Source organism: Pelecanus crispus, chromosome 12, assembly GCF_030463565.1.
Source record: "Pelecanus crispus isolate bPelCri1 chromosome 12, bPelCri1.pri, whole genome shotgun sequence".
Lineage (NCBI taxonomy): Eukaryota > Metazoa > Chordata > Aves > Pelecaniformes > Pelecanidae > Pelecanus > Pelecanus crispus.
The window spans coordinates 5,497,850-5,519,522 of NC_134654.1; the positions used below are offsets into that span (position 1 = coordinate 5,497,850).

At 38.9% G+C, this 21,673-nt stretch overlaps 1 protein-coding gene across 4 annotated transcripts; it reads right to left on the bottom strand.

Annotated features, from left to right (window-relative positions):
- Positions 1 to 2,438: 2,438 nt before the first annotated feature.
- NSRP1 (nuclear speckle splicing regulatory protein 1) lies at positions 2,439 to 21,564 on the bottom strand. Of its 4 annotated transcripts, none has more exons than XM_075719631.1 (7): positions 21,512 to 21,564; positions 20,290 to 20,377; positions 10,302 to 10,358; positions 8,873 to 9,004; positions 7,709 to 7,916; positions 6,469 to 6,577; positions 2,439 to 4,081 (listed from the first exon to the last, which is right to left on the bottom strand). In XM_075719631.1, the coding sequence occupies exons 1-7, from the start codon at positions 21,529 to 21,531 to the stop codon at positions 3,043 to 3,045; spliced, it is 1,653 nt and encodes a 550-aa protein (XP_075575746.1). In that variant the 5' UTR covers positions 21,532 to 21,564; the 3' UTR covers positions 2,439 to 3,042. The 4 variants fall into 4 exon arrangements, with proteins under 4 accessions (XP_075575746.1, XP_075575747.1, XP_075575749.1 ...); XM_075719632.1 differs by lacking the exon at positions 21,512 to 21,564 and adding an exon at positions 20,955 to 20,974; XM_075719634.1 differs by lacking the exon at positions 20,290 to 20,377.
- Positions 21,565 to 21,673: the final 109 nt, after the last annotated feature.

Below are 21,673 nucleotides of genomic sequence, written 5' to 3' on the forward strand. Positions count from 1 at the left end.
TACTCCTATGTATCCAATATCAAAGTGTGGGAAATAAAGGAGAAAACCCTACCCAGCTTCTCCATTCTTCAGACCGGTGTTCAACTAACACTACATACGTTTCCTCTTAAATGCATACGTATTTATATAGATAAACCTTACAAATAGATTTTTTTTTGCCAGACTTGATACTGTTTCATGCTAGACTTATTAGAACAAAACAAAAGCAACACCCCCCACAACCAACCCAAAACTTACAGTTCCGATTTTTAATCATTTACATATACCCACTTGCAAAAGCCTCTTTAAACAGACATTCCGCTACCTTTTATTAGGAAGGGTGAAGGTGGGGACAGAAACGGTTGCGTTAAATACGAGCATTATCTGTATCAAAGCCAAAGTTTCTCTTTCAGCCTTTGCAAACAAACTGAAACTGGGAACATTATTTCTAATGGAATAATTTGCAGAGTAATAATTGCGGAAATCACTGCTATTTGTCATGCAATACTACTGATCTTATTTTTTTTGTAACAGCATTTGAAATGGCGAAAGATTAATCTTTAATTCGTATCCTTTAAGACACTAATACACAATAGATGTTGTCTCTCTGGGTGGTTTTAGCACAGAATGCTGAGCAACTTCCCAAGAAATGCCACTGTTTTCTAGTGGATTAAAAATCAGCCAAGAAGCTCTGATATTAATACAGCCCTGCAACAGTCACAGTGTAAATATGGCAAGGTGTCTCAGCTTGAATTTCTCAGTTGAAAAATGAGAACGATACACTCTGAGTACAGACATACTGAGAAAGGTGAAAGGTTTTTTTAATTATTTAAAGATATAAAAAGCAATGTAGACATGCAAAGTCATGGGAAAAGTATTTTTAGAAATAGGCAGTCCAGAAGATCATTAGTGATGTTAAATCTCTGCTCTTTCCACCAGGATAATCCAGTCTGAGGTCTTTATGGGAACAAGGGGCAAGGAAGCCCTCCAGAAGTAGATTAAAAAGGCTTTTATTTTCCTGAGTAATACGAAGATAAAGTACATCCGTGTTTTCATTCTATAAAAGCTGAATTTGCAAGGCAGTTTAGTCTCCATTTTTTTTTTCCTATATGGCATACTCGTTTGAAGTTTTCTAAATCTTCTTATGATAAGTTCATTTTTTAGTATCTCTGTTTAGCCAAGTGACTGAAATAGAGAAATTTATTTCATTTATTTTTATTGTTGATTCTTTTTTTCTTCCTTTTACATATCCACCTGAAAACATTTAGAGTAACCAATATTTATCAGGTAGCTCAACAAGTAGCCATTTATTAAACGTTGGTTTTGTAGAAAAACTAGTTATATCGATACCAAATGGGCTGCACTGCAATTAAAAGTGTTTTGAGGCAAACAAATTCCTTCTCTTCAGCTCACCTTCTGCTTGTCTATCACACAAGTATATCCTACCCTCTATTCTGAACAGTGAAAAGGAATTTATGAAACTGGTAAATTAGGAACAGAGAAAAGCGAATTTGCTCTTTTAAGCAAAGAGAATTAAACTGGAGTTTTAGCTGTACAGAACTAAGTATTCCCTCCAACTTGTACATGATGCACCTGTATTAATTTATGTGGCTGTTTAGTTACAAGTGTTGCAAGCTGATTGTAAGTCATCAGTATGTGCCTTGTACTGTAAACTGTTATTGTAATAAATTTAATATTCATAATCCATCTGTAGATGTCTCTTGTACTTCTCTCTTATGGGAAGAACAAAGATAAAACTCAGTTCCAAAAAAAAGCAGAGTATCTAGTCCAGTTTACTACACCAACAAGGCCTCTGACAAAAAGCAGAGGATTTCCTTCAGTGTTTGAACCCTGGCCCACTGCTAAATACTCTTTTCATTCTATTCCAACAGAAGAACCGATGCACATTATATTTGTTTAGATGGAACAGCAAAACCAAACTCATCCACACTTGGAGTGAGTGCCTAACTACTCGACTAACTTACATATAAAACTCACTCCACTTCAAGTCTTTGTAAACTGGCAGGCTTGGCATTTAATTTTACTCACATTTTGCCTCATTACTAAGTCTGTTGAACAAAATATTACAGAAACACAAATCTCAAAATCTTTTTTTTTTTTTTTTTTTAATATTGGTTCACCTTACTGTAGCATAAAATTGATAAATTTACTACAAAACAAAGTGAAAGAAACCACTGTGAAAAGTGTTGAAAATGTGTTTGAAACACTGCAACCACTATCAGATATCCTACCTACTAAGTTATAGTTTGGAGATAAATTTATTCTAGATTATGAACCTTTGAACAGATTGACAAAACTAAAATATTACCTCCAGCAGAACAAGCAGATATGACTGTAATAGATGAAAAAGACTCATATACCTTATTTCACACAAAAAAGAGGGCGTAAAATAACGCATTAAAAAAGACCTACGCGTTAGATCCAGTATTTATCTTACACTTTATTTGTTTCTGTACATCAGGTCCCAAAACCAAAGCCCACACATAAATACAAAATTCTTACGTCAATATGCATTTAGCTTACAAAACGCCATACTACGTACAGAAATCTCCTAGATTATTACTCCTCAGGCTGTTTTTCTTGCTTTTTTCCCATTTTTACAGGTCTGCTGCTCATTTTTCAGAGCATCAGTGGGCAACAATGACTCATGCTAAGGCCTGAGAACACCTTTGTTTCAGCAGAGCTCAGTTTCAGCTGGTGAAAGGAGTAGGGGCTGCCAGGGGGAAGTATTCTCACCTTGCGTTGTTTAACGCTCCTAGGTCTGTCCCACAATCTTTGAAGTACCAAGGATAGGGTACTGAAGGCCAGGGTGGACACTCAGCCAAATTTAATATTTCAACTGTATAAACAGATAAGGGTGTGCGTCAAGGGATCCATTAATCCACTTCAGAAGTAGTTGTTCTACTATGGCACACATAATTTCTTAAACAAAAGCCAGAAATAAATAGCTAGGATACACTTTCACTTCTGTACAAGAGTCCATGCAGCAGTGGCTTCTCCTCTCGGTTGAGAGACCAAGTGTTTTTGTCCACCACAGGGACATTAATCTTCTTCCTTCTCAATGTAAGATTTAGTACTGACACGTGCCATTTGCCTTGCCAAATAGCGGTCCCTTGCTGACATGACTGTCTCTTCATTGCTCCGTTTGGCAAATTTGCTCATGCTCTCAGATGGTTTCTGTGCTTGTTCTTTCTCCTCTTTTTCCCCTTCTCCAGCTTTACGTTTCTGCTCAGACAAAATTCCAGAGCTGGATCTTCCCTTCTCATCCACCTGTCTCTCTTTTCCCTTTCTATCTTTTTCCAGATCAGTCTCTCCATCTTTTTCTGAAGATGTAGGAGTACTTTCCCTCCTCTCTCTGTATTTCTTTTCATCACGACCGTATTTCTCTCTCCTCTCCTTCACATGATCTTCCTTTTCTCTGTATTTCTCTCCTCTCTCCTTCTCTCTGTCATTATATCTATCTTTATCATTTCTTATTCTTTCTTTCTCTCGTTCCTTTTCCGAGACCTTCTCTTCTCTCTCCTTTGCCTTCCTCCATTCTCTGTCATGTCCCTCCCTCTCTTTTCTTTCCCTCCCCCTTTGTTTATCATCTTGCTCTTCCCTCCTTCTGTAGTTATCTTTATTAGTGTGATCCCCATATCTATGTCGCTCTTCCTTTTCCCTTTGGTGATCCTTTTCATGGGCCCTACTTCTCTTGTAATCTTTTTCCCTGCACTGTTCATCATTTCCCCTTCTGCTTGGTCTGGTCTCTCCCCTCTTTGTAAGGTGATTTGTTTGGGCTTTTGAGCACAGCTCTTCTTCCACACTGGATGAGCTTGGTGACCTGGAATGCCTCTGGCTCTTGTGATGTTTAGCCTCCTCTTCACTGCTCACAGAGCTCTCTCTCCTTTTCTTCTTTTTCAAATTTACTTTACTATTTTTGTGTCTCTTATCGTCATCACTACTATCAGTTCCTAAGTCGGTATCAGCATCTGGATTATTCTCTTTTTTAGCAGAGGGCTTTGGTCTTTGTCTTTCATATGGACATTTGTTCCTTCGGTTGGATTCATCATAACAACTGTCAGATTTTTCTTCCTTTATCCTACATTTTTTTATGTTAAAAAAGAAAAAACAACATTACACAGCCTGAAATCTCAGACTTTTCTACAAACTGACTTCTGGTCGGAACTTGACCAAAAGATGCTGCTGAAAAGTCTAAGAAAGCAAATCTATCTGTGGCTCAGGTTCCAGGCATCTAGTGCAAAGGATTCTATTAAGTATGTGTATCTGGTTCATTGGTGAATGCGAGCTGATGAATTTATCTAAAACAATGACTACAGTTAAGTATCTGTCGCCTTCATCTAAGGAGAAAGACATAGATTTGTATTCCTGTGTAAGCTTTTTTGCAAGCTACACATTTTTTCCTATGTGTTTATTCCTCTATTCACATCAAATAATTATCCAGAAAAGCAGCAGGTTGTACGTTTCGTTGACAGAAGTAGGAACATAGCTTCCATTATTATTAGTAGTAGATTTTTTTTTAATCCAGTATTTCTGAAGATCTCGCTCTTGTGGTTAGACAGAAATGAGTATCTTTTTTAACAGTTCATAGATTCTTAAACACAAAAAGCAGACCCATGGAGGATCAATGTGAGCAGTAGACAGAACGGTTATGCTTTGTCATTCTTTTCTGACTGATAAGGAAATGCATGTTTACTCACACAAGCCCCATGTCTCTTCTTTCTAATCATACAGCTACAGTCTGTGGTAAATTCTTATGAATCAGCACACCACCTAGTTAGATTGAATGCTTGATACATGCTTGAAAGCATGGTTGGTCTATGAACAATGAGTAAAAATTATGCTGAAAAGTTTGGTAATTTATTTAGTAATCCAATTAATTAAAATGACAAGTCAAAGTGGATCACACTAGGGACAAGTGATGCAAATTCTGAGATCTAAAAATCAAGCTGTTATCTCTCTGCATCCTATTGTACCACCATAAGAAAGAATAAAATTAAAATATAGACTTCAGCTTATTTGAAAGCCTTGCTGGGAGCACCATCTACAGTACTACTTGTTTTCTCCTGAATTAATTTTATATAAAACTCACAAAAGGAACACTTCCTTAATTTCCAGTATTAAGAAACCATCATTTCAAATGATGACTCTACACAGTACAAAACTACATCTTCCTGAAGACACTCTGAAAGAACTATTAAAGCAAATGGACAACCAAGGGTGCTGACCACTACTGCTACTGTTTTTATAAAGAGATGCAAGTGAATAAAACCTAGATTTCATCAATAAAAAGAAGAAACCATAAAATGCAAAAGTCATTTAACCACCTCAGTAGCAATCTTTGTGCACCACTGAAACCAGGCAGGTATTTCTCTTTGGTGAAAACCTGAGACAGGATGTTTTTCCAAACACATAGGTATACTAATACTTTAAGTCTCAAATGACAAAACTGTCGCCTCAAATTTCCCATTTTCTGCTTAAACTCAAGAAGCTGTTCTGCTTTTCTTCCACACATTAATTCTTACTTCCTATTTCTTTTACACTACTTTTCCCTATTTACTTCCAATAAGCTGGCATAACTTTATACTAGTATAAAGACATGATCAAGAATTCCCTTATTTCAGATAGCTGAGTAACTTCACTGTGATCACATTCTTCATTTAAGCTAAGAATTTACTTTCCAATAATCCAATCTCAGATCTAGAAGATCTGTTGACGAAAGCTGCATTTTCTTTGTGATGGCAAGTGTTTAACTAGTGATATCCAGGTTTAAGGTCTACCTCAAGTGAGGTTTAACCTGAATTAATTGTTTCAAATGATCAGTTGTTGCATATAAGAAACACAGCCACTTCACACCATATTTATCCACAGGGCAGAATTTCACCGTCTCAACTACAGAAATAATTCAGCCTCATCTCATTGCTTTGCTTTGGAATGTGCATATATTAAGATTTTAAAATATTCCCACTGTGTTTCCTATATATTTGATTAATTTCCTTTTACCACAGCACCAACACTCAATTAATTTATTTTTTGTGAACCTGTAAATGTGGAATAAATACAAAGTTAGAGACCCACATTCTTTTCAGGAAATTCCTATCACAACGTCATTTCCTATGACTTACCTCCATGCCCATTATTTCACTCTTTGTCTCCCTCATGATTCAAAATATGTAACTTAATACAGATTGCCATATATTAGGTTAGAATAATACCAAGCAGTATTGCAAGTATGACTGTCCTCTTGATACTTTTAAAATGGCATCCCTGTCCTGCTTGTTTCTGTCTCATAGACAATCATTAGACATTTTCCAAATAATTCAGTTAATCAGATGTATAAAGTAATCAGCTTAGCCTAGCAGTGGTTTAGTAGTCTCTGCCTAACTCTTACAGTGTTCCAGTGAGTCTGGAATCACCAACAACCAGAAGCTAGTTTACATCTGAAAGACTTCTGGAATTGCATCCTACCTGGCTTCACGGAAGCTGCATTTAGGCATCTCTTCTTCCCCTACCCTCTGGTTTAAAAGGTGTCTGTAAAATCCACTGAGATCCTTCTGTTTGGTCACATCCAGGTACGCTAAGAGAAAGAAAGCAAGGTTGGATTTACTGTGCCACAAATAGTCACCAGACACAACTCACAATTGGTAAAGACACCACCAAGACTGCCTGTCATGGTTTAGCCCCAGCCAGCAACCAAGCACCACGCAGCCACTCGCTCACTCCCCCTACCCCGATGGGATGGGGGAGAGAATTGGAGGAGTAAGAGTGAGAAACACTCCTGGGTTGAGATAACAACAGTTTAATAATTGAAATAAAGTAAAATAGTAATGATAATAGTAACAATATTATAATAATAATATACAAAGCAAGTGATGCACAATGCAATTGCTCACCACCCGCCGACCGATACCCAGACAGTTCCCGAGCAGCGATCGCTGCTCCCCAGCCAACCCCCCCAGTTTCTATACTGAGCATGACGCCATATGGTATGGAATAGCGCTTTGGTCAGTTTGCATCAACTGTTCTGGTTGTGCCCCCTCCCAGTTTCCTGTGCACCTGGCAGAGCATGGGAAGCTGAAAAGTCCTTGACTAGCATAAGCAGTACTTAGCAACAACTAAAACATCAGTGTGTTATCAACATTCTTCTCATTCTAAATCCAAAATACAGCACTACGCCCGCTACTAGGAAGAAAACTAACTCTATCCCAGCTGAAAACAGGACACTGCCATCTCCATCCTGGAAGTTTTCAAGCCCAGAGTGCAAAACACTCAGAACAACCTGATTTGACCTCAGAGCAGACCACGCTTTGAGCAAAAGGCTGGAATAGATGACCTTCAGAGGTCTACTCCAACCTGATTAATCTTATGATCCTATATCCTGTTCTTTACACCTATTCCTGGGACACTGTACAGAATGCCTGAAGTAAGGAGTGTAAGCATCATTGTACCCCAGGCTTATGAGTCTTAAAAATTAAAAGTAGCAACCCAGATAGTACTGACACACAAACAGAGGAGCTTCCTCTGTTCCTTTAGTAACACGTACAAAGGAAAATTAACAGACAAAGCGGGACCTGATTCAGTATCTGCTATCTGGTCCCTTTTGATTTTAATTATCTCAAGCCTCACGGAGAGACCAGCTCACAATGTTGTAAATCATGTACAAGGCCATACTTCTTTTTAAGAGGAATTATTTCAGTGTGAATCTCACCCTCGAGAGCTGCCTCTCTTCTTTCTCTTTCCTCCTCCTCAGCCCTTTCTTGCAGCTTCTTCTTATAGGCTGAAGTCACAAAAGCCTCTTTGTGAGCAAACTCTCCTCCTTCCATTTCACGCTCTTTCTGAATTTTTCTTTCCATTCTTTTTTCTTGCTCCTTCTTTCTAATCTCAGCTGCTTTGAGGATATTTTGGATGTATCTGGGCTAAAATAGGAGGGAAAAAAGGTATCATGCTGAGAGGTAATTGAGGTGGCTGAGAAAACACAAATTGGGATTGATGGAGATGTTGAAGAAAGTTGGTAATGGAAGAAAATTGTCAGAAGATAGTCTAACACATTCTCATACTGTTTGACAGCTATTTGAAATACACTGTCATTCCCTTTTAGATCACTAACATGGCATGCTTCCCAATAACAAAAGAGGCTGCTGTATTCAATCAAAACATTCAGCCCATCTTTGACTAGGATGATTTTTGCTCTGAGTGAAATTAATTGTTTTTTAATTTCTCACCCCTCTCTCTTCTGTCTTGTAATACTCTTTCCTTTCTATTGCTGTAAAGGAGTGGGAAGCTTTCTTTTATACCCACGTAACCTGACTAGAGCTTTCAAATGAAACAGAATAAGTAACAATGAAAATATCACTTGTCAGGGTAATTCAACAATGCTCTGAAACAAGGCACTGGGCTGTGGAAATTGGCTCGCATTTCACCAGTGTAAGTTAATTATTTCAGTCTTCTAACAGTCCTCCAGTAAGCACACTCGTGAGTGAGGAGGGACGATTTAGGTTCACTGGCTTAATAACCAAAGAGTCTTTATTATCAGAAGTAGTATGCTACAGGGCCCACTGCTTCTAATCCTATTATCCCACTGTAACATTCTCTTCAGAAATACACAGAAAGATATGCTATATGTACATCATAAATCGGATGGGAAACTTGCAGTTTGCCACCCTCCAGAATACCACTGGATCAGGACTCTGGAGTATCTGATGAACTAATAGTTTTGCCAAAATTCTTGCAAATTACTACCTTATGTAACAGGATTTGTGCACAATATTTGCATTCCCCATGAGAAAATGCATTTGGCAAAGCTTAAAAGTTAATCGTAGTTATTCCAAGCATACAGAGATAAGACGGAGAGCATACATTTTCAGGTATCGACCTTTTTGTCATCTTTTCCAGATAACACTCTGGCATTACTTTCTTTCTTCTTTTGCTGCATTTCATCATAAATACTGTCATATTCGTACACTGTAGCATCTTCCTCCAAAGCCTTCTGAATCTCCAATTTAGTCTAAAAGAAAAAAAGAAGGGAGAAGAAAAGACACCCAAAAATTAAGCAGGAATTTTTTACTATTTTCAAATATTTTATTCCTATATTGTAATTTAAACAGATCTATAGTATAAACCTATCCATTAGAACATTGAGTGTAAATAAAAACCAGTCTGATCTACAAAGTTTTTGAACCGTTTATCAGTATTGAGAAGAACAACCAAATCATCACCAGTATTTGCAGTTATAGGCAATACAGGAAGCAAAGCACAACAGTCAAAACAATACTGGAAACTTCTTAATGAGCAAACTGTTCCATCAAATAACATAATTCAATTTTTTAATAAACAGTAAACAACATTTCAATAAATTTTCCTGTCTGTTTTCATCTATAGTTTATCCCCCTTCCCAAAGCTCCAAATAATAAATATGTACCAATATAATTCAGGATATGATTGCATATTTCACAGTTCTATCTTCTGTTTGTACAGTCAAGTTGGAAGTAAGAACTGTGAAACCATGCAGTTTTTAAAAGCCCCATCAGAAAAAAAACAACTAGGGGAGCCCTTGTAGTAGCCGTTGTAGCCCCCTTCCTGACAACAGAAGAGGAATGTTGAACGGCAGCCATACAAGTTTCTCTCAAGCACATATTAACTCCATCAAAAAACAGCAATGTGTTAAATATATGATGCATAAATATCTTCTTCTTCTAGCTATGTTTTTTACTGGTCTGGAACTTTTTAAAATGTAAAATTAATGTTTTCTCTGTACAATTTATTCCTTGATTACAGGAAAAGGCTCACTGTTGGTATATATTTACAAACCCAATACTTTGTAACATAGTCTACAAATTAAACAAACTGTTTGAAAAATTTTAAAACATCAATGCATTCAATGCCACAAAACAAACTTCAACATCTTGAGTATTCAAGTGTTTGCATTGAGTAATCAGAAATTTTATTGTGTTTTAAATTATGACCAGCTCTGTGTTAAACCTCACTCATGCAGCTTTCATTGGGCAGTTTTTCAGCTACTCTGATCATAGCCAGAAGAACTTCAAAAACAACAATCTTGCCCAGAAAAGTGAAACAAAATCTTTGCTAGAGAAAAGGCTCCGAGAATGTCAAGTCAAGTTTTAAAGAAAGTTTCATGCTGCAAAGAGCAATGCACAAAATAATAAATTACGTGCCATTTTTTTGAAGGGTAACTCTTACTGTGAATTTGCACAATTATATTTCTGCAATTATTTAATAGAAGAGAGTGGATGCAGTAATTTCCTAATTTGCCATGGGCATGAAGAGTTCCCACTGCATCTTACCTGTTTCATTGCTTGTTTTTTCAATGCTTCTTTCTGAAGACTTTCACCAACAGACGGCTATAAGAAGGAAACGTTGCAGAAATAAAATTAATTACATTGACATAGCTCGTATTATTTTTCTACCATTCTAACGAACAACTATATAATAGTCCCACTACATAAATCAGTCTCTCACTTCAATAGTAGTATTCTGTAAGCAAGAAAAACTAAAAGTTCATTCACAAGCATACAATGAATCCTCCTTTTCCATGAGCAAAGTATTGCAGTACCTGGATATATATACGTATATGTTTGGGGTGTTTTTTAATGAAAATGGTGATGGGTTTAAGAACACTGTTTCAATGATGTGTACCTCAAAAGCTGCATAAAATTTCATGCCATTTCACAGAACAAGCAATCTCTGTCCAAGAAATGCTTCAGACATAGGAGGTCTGTGAAAACTGTTTAGTTGCAATGCCTTCCTCCAACCACTGCCGAAAAACTGGTAGAAAAGACATACCCCTCCACTATGGTAAGGGTCAGTCTGTTGGTGCAAGAAGCTAGCACATCAGCAGGCAAGGACAGCTAAAGCCAGTACTGAAACAAATTCCTAACAGAAGGATGCTTGTAATACATCTACTCACTCAGAAACACTACAATTCTTTCAGGTTTTGCCATAAAAAAAAGAAGAAAAAAAGGAAAACACAGAAAACAAACTCCCCAAGTCAACAGGAATTGGAATTATAACCCCCTACCAATTTATGTATCAAAAACGTTTTAATGTTCTTGGGAATTATGTGTTTGCGAATAAAGAAGGATAAATATTCTCAATTATTTGTTAACTATATTTCTAATAGTCTGTGAAATAGATATGTGCTATTCAGAATATACATATTCTTCTTCCAGCATGTAAATGTCATCAGAGATGTAGCAGTCACGAGCAGACATTCATCACATGAAAAAATGGTATTCATAGTAAAAAAACCAAATATCTGAAAGGATGTGGCGCTTATTTCAAGTATGATCTGTATCATTAGTTCCATATTTTTTAAAATAAGAATACTACTGATTTGAACAGCATGTAATTCAAATGATGTTTAATTTTTCAAGATTAATATGCTAGAAAATAGCAATACTAATCTTCCATAACAAAAAACATATCCACTACTGAAAACATGTTCTCTAATCATGCTGTCTTTTAAAAAAATCTTTGCATTTTATTTAGTTTTCTTTTAATTAGTGTTGAACTAAACTGCTGTCTATCTTTTCTCAACGAATAGCTGTTTATTAAACAGATTCACTATACATGACAGGACTCGTATCCTTGTTTATGTAATTAAGTATCTCTTAATCTTAAAAAGCAGAAATTGGAAGGAAAAAATCTTTTTGCATTTTGGCAGCTTCCTAAATGTTGCAACATTGACTAATATATGCTCTATATCACATTCTAAAAAGACAAAGAGACTGTGTAATCAGTTCTTAAGAAAATTTAAAAATGGAAACCAACTAGGAGCTTGGCAGCAGGGACTAGGATCTTCTGAAATCAAACAAAATTAGCACCATGTAAATTCAGTCAGATCCCCTGAACAAGAAGGTTTTTGATTTCATTTGATGTGTAAAATAAAATATGTTGTGACCTCTCTTTCTTATGCTATTAAAATTTTAACAGATGTGTCAACAAGGAAAAAAACAAGTGCTTTTCCACAATTTTCTACATGACAGACTATAAACGGTCCCAATATTTTTCACTGGTTCATTTCAGAAACAGGCAACAAGTTGTGCCGTGAGCGGCAGAATTAATGGAGTTTCATTATATGTGACTTTGTGCCCTCTGTCTCTATTTCCCCTATCGCCTCCTCAGACACCCTGCCTGCTTGTTTTGGCAGGTGGGCAACACTGTGTGTGACCAAAAGCTAGGCCTGCGCTGAGCAGTCAGTCAACACTTCCTCCTCAACACTGAGAAAGATTAAAATCACAAACTCTCATCTATGTCTTTCCCTTTACCCAGCTGCCAATTCTCATGAAGACCGCAGGAACGCAGTATCTTTGGGACCCCTGCCACCCACCAAGGACAGTTAAGATTGTTAGTGAGTTTACAAGTCGCATGGGGACTAAGAGGTACACACAGTGATCACCTCTAACAGATTTTTTTCTGCTATGCAAAACATAAATAATAAAAAGACTTGCAAGTTTCTGTGCAGCTGTAAAAAAAAAAAAAAAAAAGCCAGAAAGGTAGTATCTCAGAGGAGTACCAAGTCATTCTAAACTCAGCAAGAGAAGGTGCTAAGGCAACACTGTCAATATTCAGAGAAGTACATATGGTATCACATAATAGCATCCATTGAATTCTAGATACTCAGAACTTTGCTCACTTCCCATAAACATGCTAGGACTTACTTTTGTAAGTAATACTACAATCGGAAAAAACTGAGACATGGAAGAGTCAAGATATTCCTTCCTAGCCCACTCCAAGTGAGGTACTTACACACAAGTCAAAAGGGGAACTTGAAAGGGCGCATATTCCAACTTTTTCTGGTGCTTTAATTGCTACACGCAGACTTATATAAAATCCATCTCTGTTTTCAAAATGTTAAACCTTGTGGTTAAACTACAGTAATAAAGGGAAAACGTGATGTGCACTTTCATGGAAGAAAACCCTGCGGTGCTTCAGTTATGCTCCTCACGAGAAAGCAGCCTCTCCCCTGCCCAGCCGCAGATAACCAGGTAAGGACGCAGACCAGGCTTCAGGCTTCGGAAGCTGAGCTTGGCAGACACGAGCAACGCACTCCCAAAGAGTCCACTGTGGTACCAGGAACTACACCCCGTATACTGCAGCTTGCTGATTATTTGGACTAGAATTGGATATAATCTTTTATTTATTTATGTAGGTGGTTGGCTGGTTGACTGGGGGAAGTCGATAATGGATTATTTAGTTTAAAACAGCCTACAAAAATCCTAGCTTCATTCATCTAGTATTTACCCCTGGCTTTCAGGACTGATGAGCTGATGTTGAGAAATATTTAAAATACTGTACTGGATTTTTATGTCATATGCTTTCTTCTAAAAGAATGCTATAAATGAGTCAGTATAACTTTCTTAATATAAATGACTATTTCATATTGGCAGTGGAACATACACCAGCATTACACAGAAGACCTAGACTTCCTCCTGGCTCTTGGGGAAGAAGATGGTCCTCTGCTTGACAAATTAAGGGTCATCACTGAAGGATTCCTTTATTGGACACTCTTATACTGGTTTTACAGAAAGGTACCTAAGCAGTCAGGAATCTTCCCTGCATTACACCAGAAAGCAAGGGCTCAGTAAGACAAAACAGAACCTGCAGTTAAATTTACAGAAGAAGCTTTAATCCACCAAAATATCTGAAACACTGCTTAGAATGTTTTCCTTGTCTGCCTACATGAAATAAATGTGTTGATCTACAAAGATTACATAAACACAAGCGTAATATATACTCCTCGTTATTGTACATATAATTGTAAAGAAGTCCACCTGCCATTTGTTTGTCTACAGTGGCAGTAAGTTCACAAAAAACAAACACCTTCCCTAATGGTTTATGGTTGACAATTTCCTGTTGTGCTATGAGCTCTGATAGATGAGAACTTCCAGTTCTTTTGTATTGTTTTTACTTATCAACTGCCTATTTATTAAAGGCCCTATAAGCTGAGCAATCTGTCTCATACTTTCTCTTTCCCTGCAGCTATTCTACTGAAGCACAAAGCTTATAGTTTAATATTTTCTGCAAGGAGAAAATGTTTTAACCCTATCCTGTGAAACTACATAGAATCCATGCAAATCAAGGAACTTAGAAATGAGACTCTACAGTCTACCAGCCCTATGAGACCATGGAAGATAGCTTGTACACAATGGAAAAGGTTAAAAAAAGAGTAAGAAAAGAAATTACCCCAATCTACTAACATTTCTCACTGTACTCTCCCATTTCTTACCTTCTTCAGGTATCTATAAACTTTTTTCAGGTTCTTAAGTGGTTGAGCTACCTCCTTATTTTTATCCTACAGGTAAGCAGCCCTTGTAAGTTACTTCTTAAAATGTCTTCTTTACATTGCTCCTACATAACCAAAGAAGAACATTCAAACTACTGACCAAAGTTTTTGTTTTGTCTCAGCTATGTTCAAATCATGACAGAGCATGTAAACAGTTTACAGCTTTACACAAAAAGCTCAATTCGAAGCTCAAAAGCAAACACCTAAAAAGGAGACAACTAAAACCTCATTTTCTTACAAATTTGACTTCTCTGCCTTCCCACCACAATGTCCCAGTCTTCCCACATCTCAGGTCCCAACTGCAGCTCCTTGGTTTCCCTCTGCATCTCCTGCTTCCTCCCCTCTCACCTAGACGAGGCAGCCAGCCGAACAGAACCCAGGAGGGTTGAGATCATCCTGCGCTTCTCCTCATCGGGGCATTAGCGGGGTCTTTGTTCTGCAGTTAGAGACCTCTGGTCTTGTTGAATTCACTTAAAATTGGCCAGTACAATCAGAAACTTACTACGGGCAAATGTCAGACAATTAATTGCATAAAGCTCTTTTTAGAAAACCAAAAGGAGGATAGCAAATGATTCACCTGAACATGCCTAGTTTAAAGAATACCTGGGCTCTATTTATCCTTCTGAGTTGCTACTCATTTGTCTCATTTGTTCTTTGGGAAAAAAAAGCTAGTTGCTAGCGTTGGGTTTTTAGAAGTAATTCCTCCTAAACTGCTGCTGTAAACGACATAATTTCCAGAGCAGAGGGTGCAGCACCATTTAAGCACAGTCTCAGAGAACAAGTCTTAGTCGGTGACTAGTACCATTTTCAGTGCCAAAGCTGGTTTCTGGGAAGTTATAACCTTAACTCTGAAGCTGTGAATGTCTTGTAAAAATGTCACAACTATTTTAAGAGATGCTCTCAAAGTATATGTGAGATGCCCGACTTGTTTTTCCCCACTGACTGCCACAAGAAGTACAAGACCAACAAATTCTGACATAATAGCTATTATTGACGGAGTATCCTGTATTAGCTGCGCAGCCTGCCTCCTAAGGAGAAGCATTTGTGGTTGCTACCAAAACCCCAGGCATGGTACTTACTACTAGACAATGCAAGACATCACACTATTCCTTTTTTAAAACTAAAAGATGCTTCTGCTCTAATACAACCTGTTATGAAAGATCCATGAGGGGGCTTTGCCCTTTAGCGTTGCCTTTTTGAATTCTCTACATGCTGCTTTGCAGTAGACACATAAAATAAATTACTGTTGTTTAAAGTGAAATACATTTTAAAGGGAAATGAAATGTCTCAATGATGTCAGGCAGATTACATGCAGTTTGATTTTAATCTCTCACTACAACCATCTAGTTGTAACTGGATGCGCAGAAAAGTATTTGACCAAACAGCAACAGCAGGATAATTTGGAGCTCTATTTGATCAGCAAGTGAAAGAAGCACAGATAGTCGGCCAGTTCACAAAACGCAAAGCTTACATGTATACCGAACTAGCCAGTCCGAGAGTACTTTATTGTTAAAGACTGAGCAATAGACACTTTCAGAGCAAAATTAATCTCACTCATTTTAGGTGTCTACTTTAGAATGAGGTAAGTTGTGCCTCAGAAGTACCTGCATCTCTACTCACTGTACAGGGAGCTCAGGGAACTCAAGGGTAGACACCTGCATGTGTTTCTGTGGATCTCGCCCCAAGTTTGTGGCCCTACGTGGCTACGTCTCTGAAAGGCTGAGATCTAACTCCGCTCACTTCAGATAAGGAATTTCAGACTGTAAGATCTTTGGATTCATGACACTTCGGTATCAAAACATCTTAAAATGACCTACTTACACTCTCATGTATATGTATTTAGCAGTGAATCGTTAAGGCTTGCCCTTCATAGAGACTATATTATCCAACTACAGCCTGCATGTGGATGATCACTAAGTGTACATGAGACTCAAGCCTTTACAGGAAAGAAAAAAAAAAAAAAAATCAAGTCAGGCAACAGATTAATCCCACTTCATACACGAGTCATGACTACTAGGAGAAGATCAAAAGAACGAACATGAAAAACAAGTCATGTACAGAATTAGCTTTCCTCGGCATTCCATCCTAGCTTCCAGAAACCAGGAGGTTAGGGACTTCCTGAACTGGAGGATGCACCTGGACCATTGTTTGACACCACGAGCATCCCTTAATTTGACTAAGCCACTTCTGAATCCTTTTATGTTTTTGGCCATGCCACAATATCCTGTGGCAATGAGTCCCACAACTTAATTATACATTGTGTGGAGGAAAAAAAAAACAACTTCCTTTTGTTTAGATTAAACCAGTTACTTGGTAATTCCGTAATATACCCTACTGCTCATATTATGAGAAATGGCAAAATCACTTTACTTTCTCTGAATCATTCTTGATTTTACATACATCCTTTCCAGTGATTCCTCTCCACTTCCTTCTCCTCAGTAATCTCTTTCCTATGAGCCTCTTTAGTCTTATTTTGCACAAAAATGTTGCATAAACTCTGATCATCATCAATACTCATTACTTTTGCAATCTTTTTTTTAGTCATACTGTATCCTTTGCAAAGTTGCAAAGTGAATGGAAGGATGTGTAAGCAAAACCAAGAGCCTTAGTCTACAACAGGATACAGTTTGCTGCTGCTTTTCAGTTTCTTCCTTTGTGCCTGCTTAAACACTCCATTTATCTTTTAGATGGTCACTAAAAAACCCACCAGATCAAGCTGATACATTCACAGAACTATCCACGCTGACTCCACGATCTCTCTCCGGAATTTAGCGCCTACTGTGGTGTACATACAGTTATTTTTTCAGCTACACTTTACCTCCTGTAGCAACAAATCAGTTTTGAAAGGCTGGTAAGGTACAGGAATGTATGCTGGGTAATTCTGATACAATCAAGAAACAGAAATTTTATCTGCTACACCACAGATATATTTTCAACTGAGTTCCAAAGATAAAATAAAACATGGAACAGCGTACTGGGAATACTGACAAACCACCTCTGAAAACACAACGCATGAGTAAGGGAATAATATTTTTTGAGAAAATGGATATATCACAAATAACGGTAAGCCAGAATGGAAACTTATTTCTAACATAACATAGTTTGTTGCTGTAACACCTACTCTCTACAACAGGCTTTCCTAGGGGTAACAACCTTCCCCCCAGTTTTTAAAGATAGCAACAACTCCTCATTATGAAGGCAAGTAACAAGTTGCACCAGAGGAGGTTTAGATTGGGTATTAGCAAAAATTTCTTCACTGAAAGGGTTCTTAAGCACTGGAGCAGGCTGCCCAGGGAAGTGGTTGAGTCCCCATCCCTGGAGGTATTTAAAAGTCGTGTAGACATGGCGTTTAGGGACATGGTTTAGTAGGACTTGGCAGCGTTAGGTTTAGAGTTGGACTCAATGATCTTAAGGGTGTTTTCCAACAGAAATGATTCTATGATTTTATATTGGCTAGAAGTAACTGTAATTGCGTGGTTTACTTTTTCCCAGTCAACATTGTATTTCAAGAAAGTTTCCATTGCCGATGTTCTGTTTTTTATGAACTAACCCAAAGATCATTTTCATTGGCAACTAACATCCACTAATGTTCTTGGCCACAGCAAAAAAACCTTTCAAATTCCTTCAGCAAGGGTACAGACAAAATCTTAATGAAATATGCATAGTAACATTAAAAAAAAAAAAAAAAAGGAGCATAAGTTTGGCATCTAATATATTATCACAGACCAAGTCAGGTGTGCCGATTTCCCAGCACAAACTTTATTAGAGTTCAGTTAAAAATACATAATCTCCAGACATTTGAGATGTAGTTCTGACTGATAAGGTAGCAGACAGGAAATGAAACCCCTCCCAAATGCTGCTCCTTATCTTGAAAAGCTCTGAAATTATTATTGAACTAATAAAGTAATTTTGTTTTTTTCAAAAATGATCTTCTTTGATAAAGGCAGTTACGAGATTATTACTTTTTGCTGGGTATGTACCATACTGATGAGCATGACAACTTTTAAGAGTCTCTACAACACACTCTGGTAGTGAATCTGTCAGCCTTTCTAAAAGGGAGGATACATGACCTGTTAAGCTAAAAGTTAGTAGCATCATACATTATTATTATTAAAATTATTAGCATTCATTATTTTGCCTTAATGTTTAGATATTAAAAGAAAATAAGAAGTGAAAAAACACAAGATAGCCCCATACTCAGGAAGCTTTCCAGTCCTACCATGTAATGTTTAATGACAACAGATTAATTCAAGCTCATTCTTGGGATCTGGAAAATGCGGGGTCAGTTCCTTAATGTAGAGGAAAAACACCAAATCCCACACTGACAGGGGAAGTGCTCCTGCCATTGAGGACAGCGGATCCACTGTCATCTGCATTAGCTATATTTAACGGAAAGCCTCTATTCAGAGCCACAGTGCCAGCTATGAGCTCAAGTGGAGGGATGCACCTCCTAAGAGCGCTAAGGACAGCAGCTAAGTGAGGAAAGAGGTGGGATTTAAGACATGTTCCTGTCCTTCTGTTTCCTTTAAGCCCTATAAGCTGCACTGAGGCAGTTTCATGTTGAGTCGATGCTAGGAAGGCCCTCAGCCCTTTCACACCCTGTGTAAAGGGAGCTCAGACCCCTTCAACAGCAGCATTCTGTAATGGAACCAGGCACACAGAGATTGGGAATTGCTAGCTTCAGGCGTTCTGTGACATAAAAGTAACAACTGCTAGTTTATTAAAAGAACATTTTTAAAAAAATGTTTTGATAATCGGAATCAGAACCTGCAAAGATTATTTGACACTTTATTAGCATTGCTGTTTTCAACCACACAAAAGAAAGAGCATTGCATGAAGCTCTAGAGCAGTAAGAACATTTCTGGAACACTTTCTGTTTCTAAATTGCAACTGATTTGAAATTTCAACTTCTTAACCGTGAAAATTCTAGACTATGGGTATATGTAAAGTATTTTCTGGGTTTTGTGGAAAAAAGTTAAATATGCATATGACGACATTATGATTGAATTATCACAAGTAATTCCAGATTGATAAAACCCAGTAAATTGTAACTATGTCCAGAAAGCTCCATCCATGTGGAGAGTTCATCTCCACAATTCTGAGTTTCTGTTCTCTACCCATAAACTATGAAGCCACCAGCTTTAAATCCTTCAAAAATTCCATTTTAGAAGTTGGGTTTCTGTGAGGTATCCAAACCAGCCTATATATCACGCCAGTTCTTGGATGCCCCCCATACTCACAGCAGAACATCCAGAAGTGTAATTTTTATAGTGTACAGCACCCTCTACTGGGGCAGGTAGAAAGCTAATACTTAAAAAAACGTAAAAAATTAAAGGACACTATAGAAAAGAACAGTACCAACATCATGCAATACAGTCATACATCACAGAGTATCAATAAACTCTGTGAGCACAGAAAACCTGTGGATTCCTTAACCTAATATTGCAAGCATTGCGAGTACTTCCGGAATTACAAGTAATTCTCATTATTTGCCTTTTTTTTTTTTTTTTTGCTTTAGAACTTTTTGGTTGTACCGCTTTGCTTTTGTTTACAGTGAGTGCGAACACCATAGATCAGTTATATCAAATTTGGGTGGAATGAGCTAAAGGATAAAATACACTTAACAACCACACTTTCAAGTTAATATCTGAGAAACGACTGTTGATTACTACTGTCTTTCTATTTGCAGACATATTCACCAGTGATAGCCAACAAATTTCTTTACAAGCTAGATACTGTTAACTCTTGCGAACAGGCTGCCACCAAGTGATAAACTTGGAGGAGCTGACAGAAAGTAACTAACAATCAAGTCATCACTTCCATGTAACTTGCACTAAAGAAAAACACAGATCATATTTCACACCCAAATCCAAAATGACGACACGTATCTTAGTGACAGTGCCATAATCTGATGCAGGCATTAAGGGCCGTGAACAAATAATGTGCAGAACGCAGGGCAAATTTCAGAAGAAAACTGGTGAACTGACCTCGTCATCAGAGTCATCTGCAAACACTGAGAGTTTCTTCGAAACAAGATTTTTCTGTGGCAATTTTTTTGGCATAATGAGCCCATATCTAGGGAAAAAATTAAAAGTTACCTTTAACGTTACTTACAACAAAACACATAGCATGTTCCAAAACAAAAATCTACCATTCACAATTTTAGGAAAAAAAATACATAACAAGTATAGAGCTGGGCAGCATTTGCAGCAGCGCACTCAGCCTTGCCACACGCCTGCCAGCTTCTCCCATAGCTACTGCTGTCTTTTTCCATGCAAATTTCCTGGATGCAATGATCTTCCTAAATTAGGCCACAAATCCCTCTTGTCTAGAGATCTCTAAGTGATTTTTTTCTCCCTCGGAATAAGAAATCACTATTGTTTAACCTCCAGAGATTTAGTCTTAGTCGACACCAGACACTATTCCGTAACTACCTTTGCAGGGGCAGTAAGAAGTTTATATTTTGCATGGCAACGTAAACGACCAATGCAGAGACAGGGCCACGGCAAGAGACAAGATTTACAGCCGGCTTGTGTCACGTAGAGATTACACACAGAGACCTCTTCTGCTGACACAGCCAACCCCTGTGCTCGGGAACACTGCCTACGTTCTTGGTAACGAGCGATCTCTAAATCAGGCATTTCTCCCCCACCTGCCTTTCCCCCAGTCCATCACTGAGTAAACAGCTCGTCACAGCGTGCAGCGGCCGAGCGCTCCACGGTGCCGTCGGTCCTACATCATCATCGTGACGAACCATTCGCTTCCCTGGGCGGCGAACGCGCCGCGGGGAGCCGAGAGCGAACGGCCGCAGCCCGGCCGCCTCGGGCCGGGGCTCGGGGCGGGAGGCGACGCTGCTTCCCAAGAGTGAAAACTCTCCCCCGGCAGCGCAGCAGCAGCCTCCGATGCCTTCCCACAGTTTTGTTTTTTAAACAAACACAGTTTGAAATCCAGGCCAACACAGCAAGGCCACACAGCAGACACACGCCGGCCGCGACGAGCGAGCCCCCCTCCTGCGGCCCGGGCGGGGAGGTTCTGTCAGCTCGCCCGGGCCCGAGGCACGGCCCCGCCTGCGCCCGCCCTCAGCGGCGGCCCCCAGCCCCCCCCCCCCAGCCGCTGCCCCGCGGAGCAGGGCCCGGTCGGACCCTCCGGCCCGAGGAGCCCGGCGGCGGCACGGCGGGGCCCCGCCGCCCCAGCTCCACCCTCACTCACTGCTTGCTCAACGCCGCCATCTTGTCCCGGCCACCGCCGCCAGGTAGAGCCGCCTCCCGCTCCGCGGCCGCAGATTCCTCGCGGCCGAGATGCCCCCGCCCGCCCCGGAGGCTGCCGCCGCGCCGCGCTCCCGCTCCCGCTCCCGCTCCAGAAGGGACACAG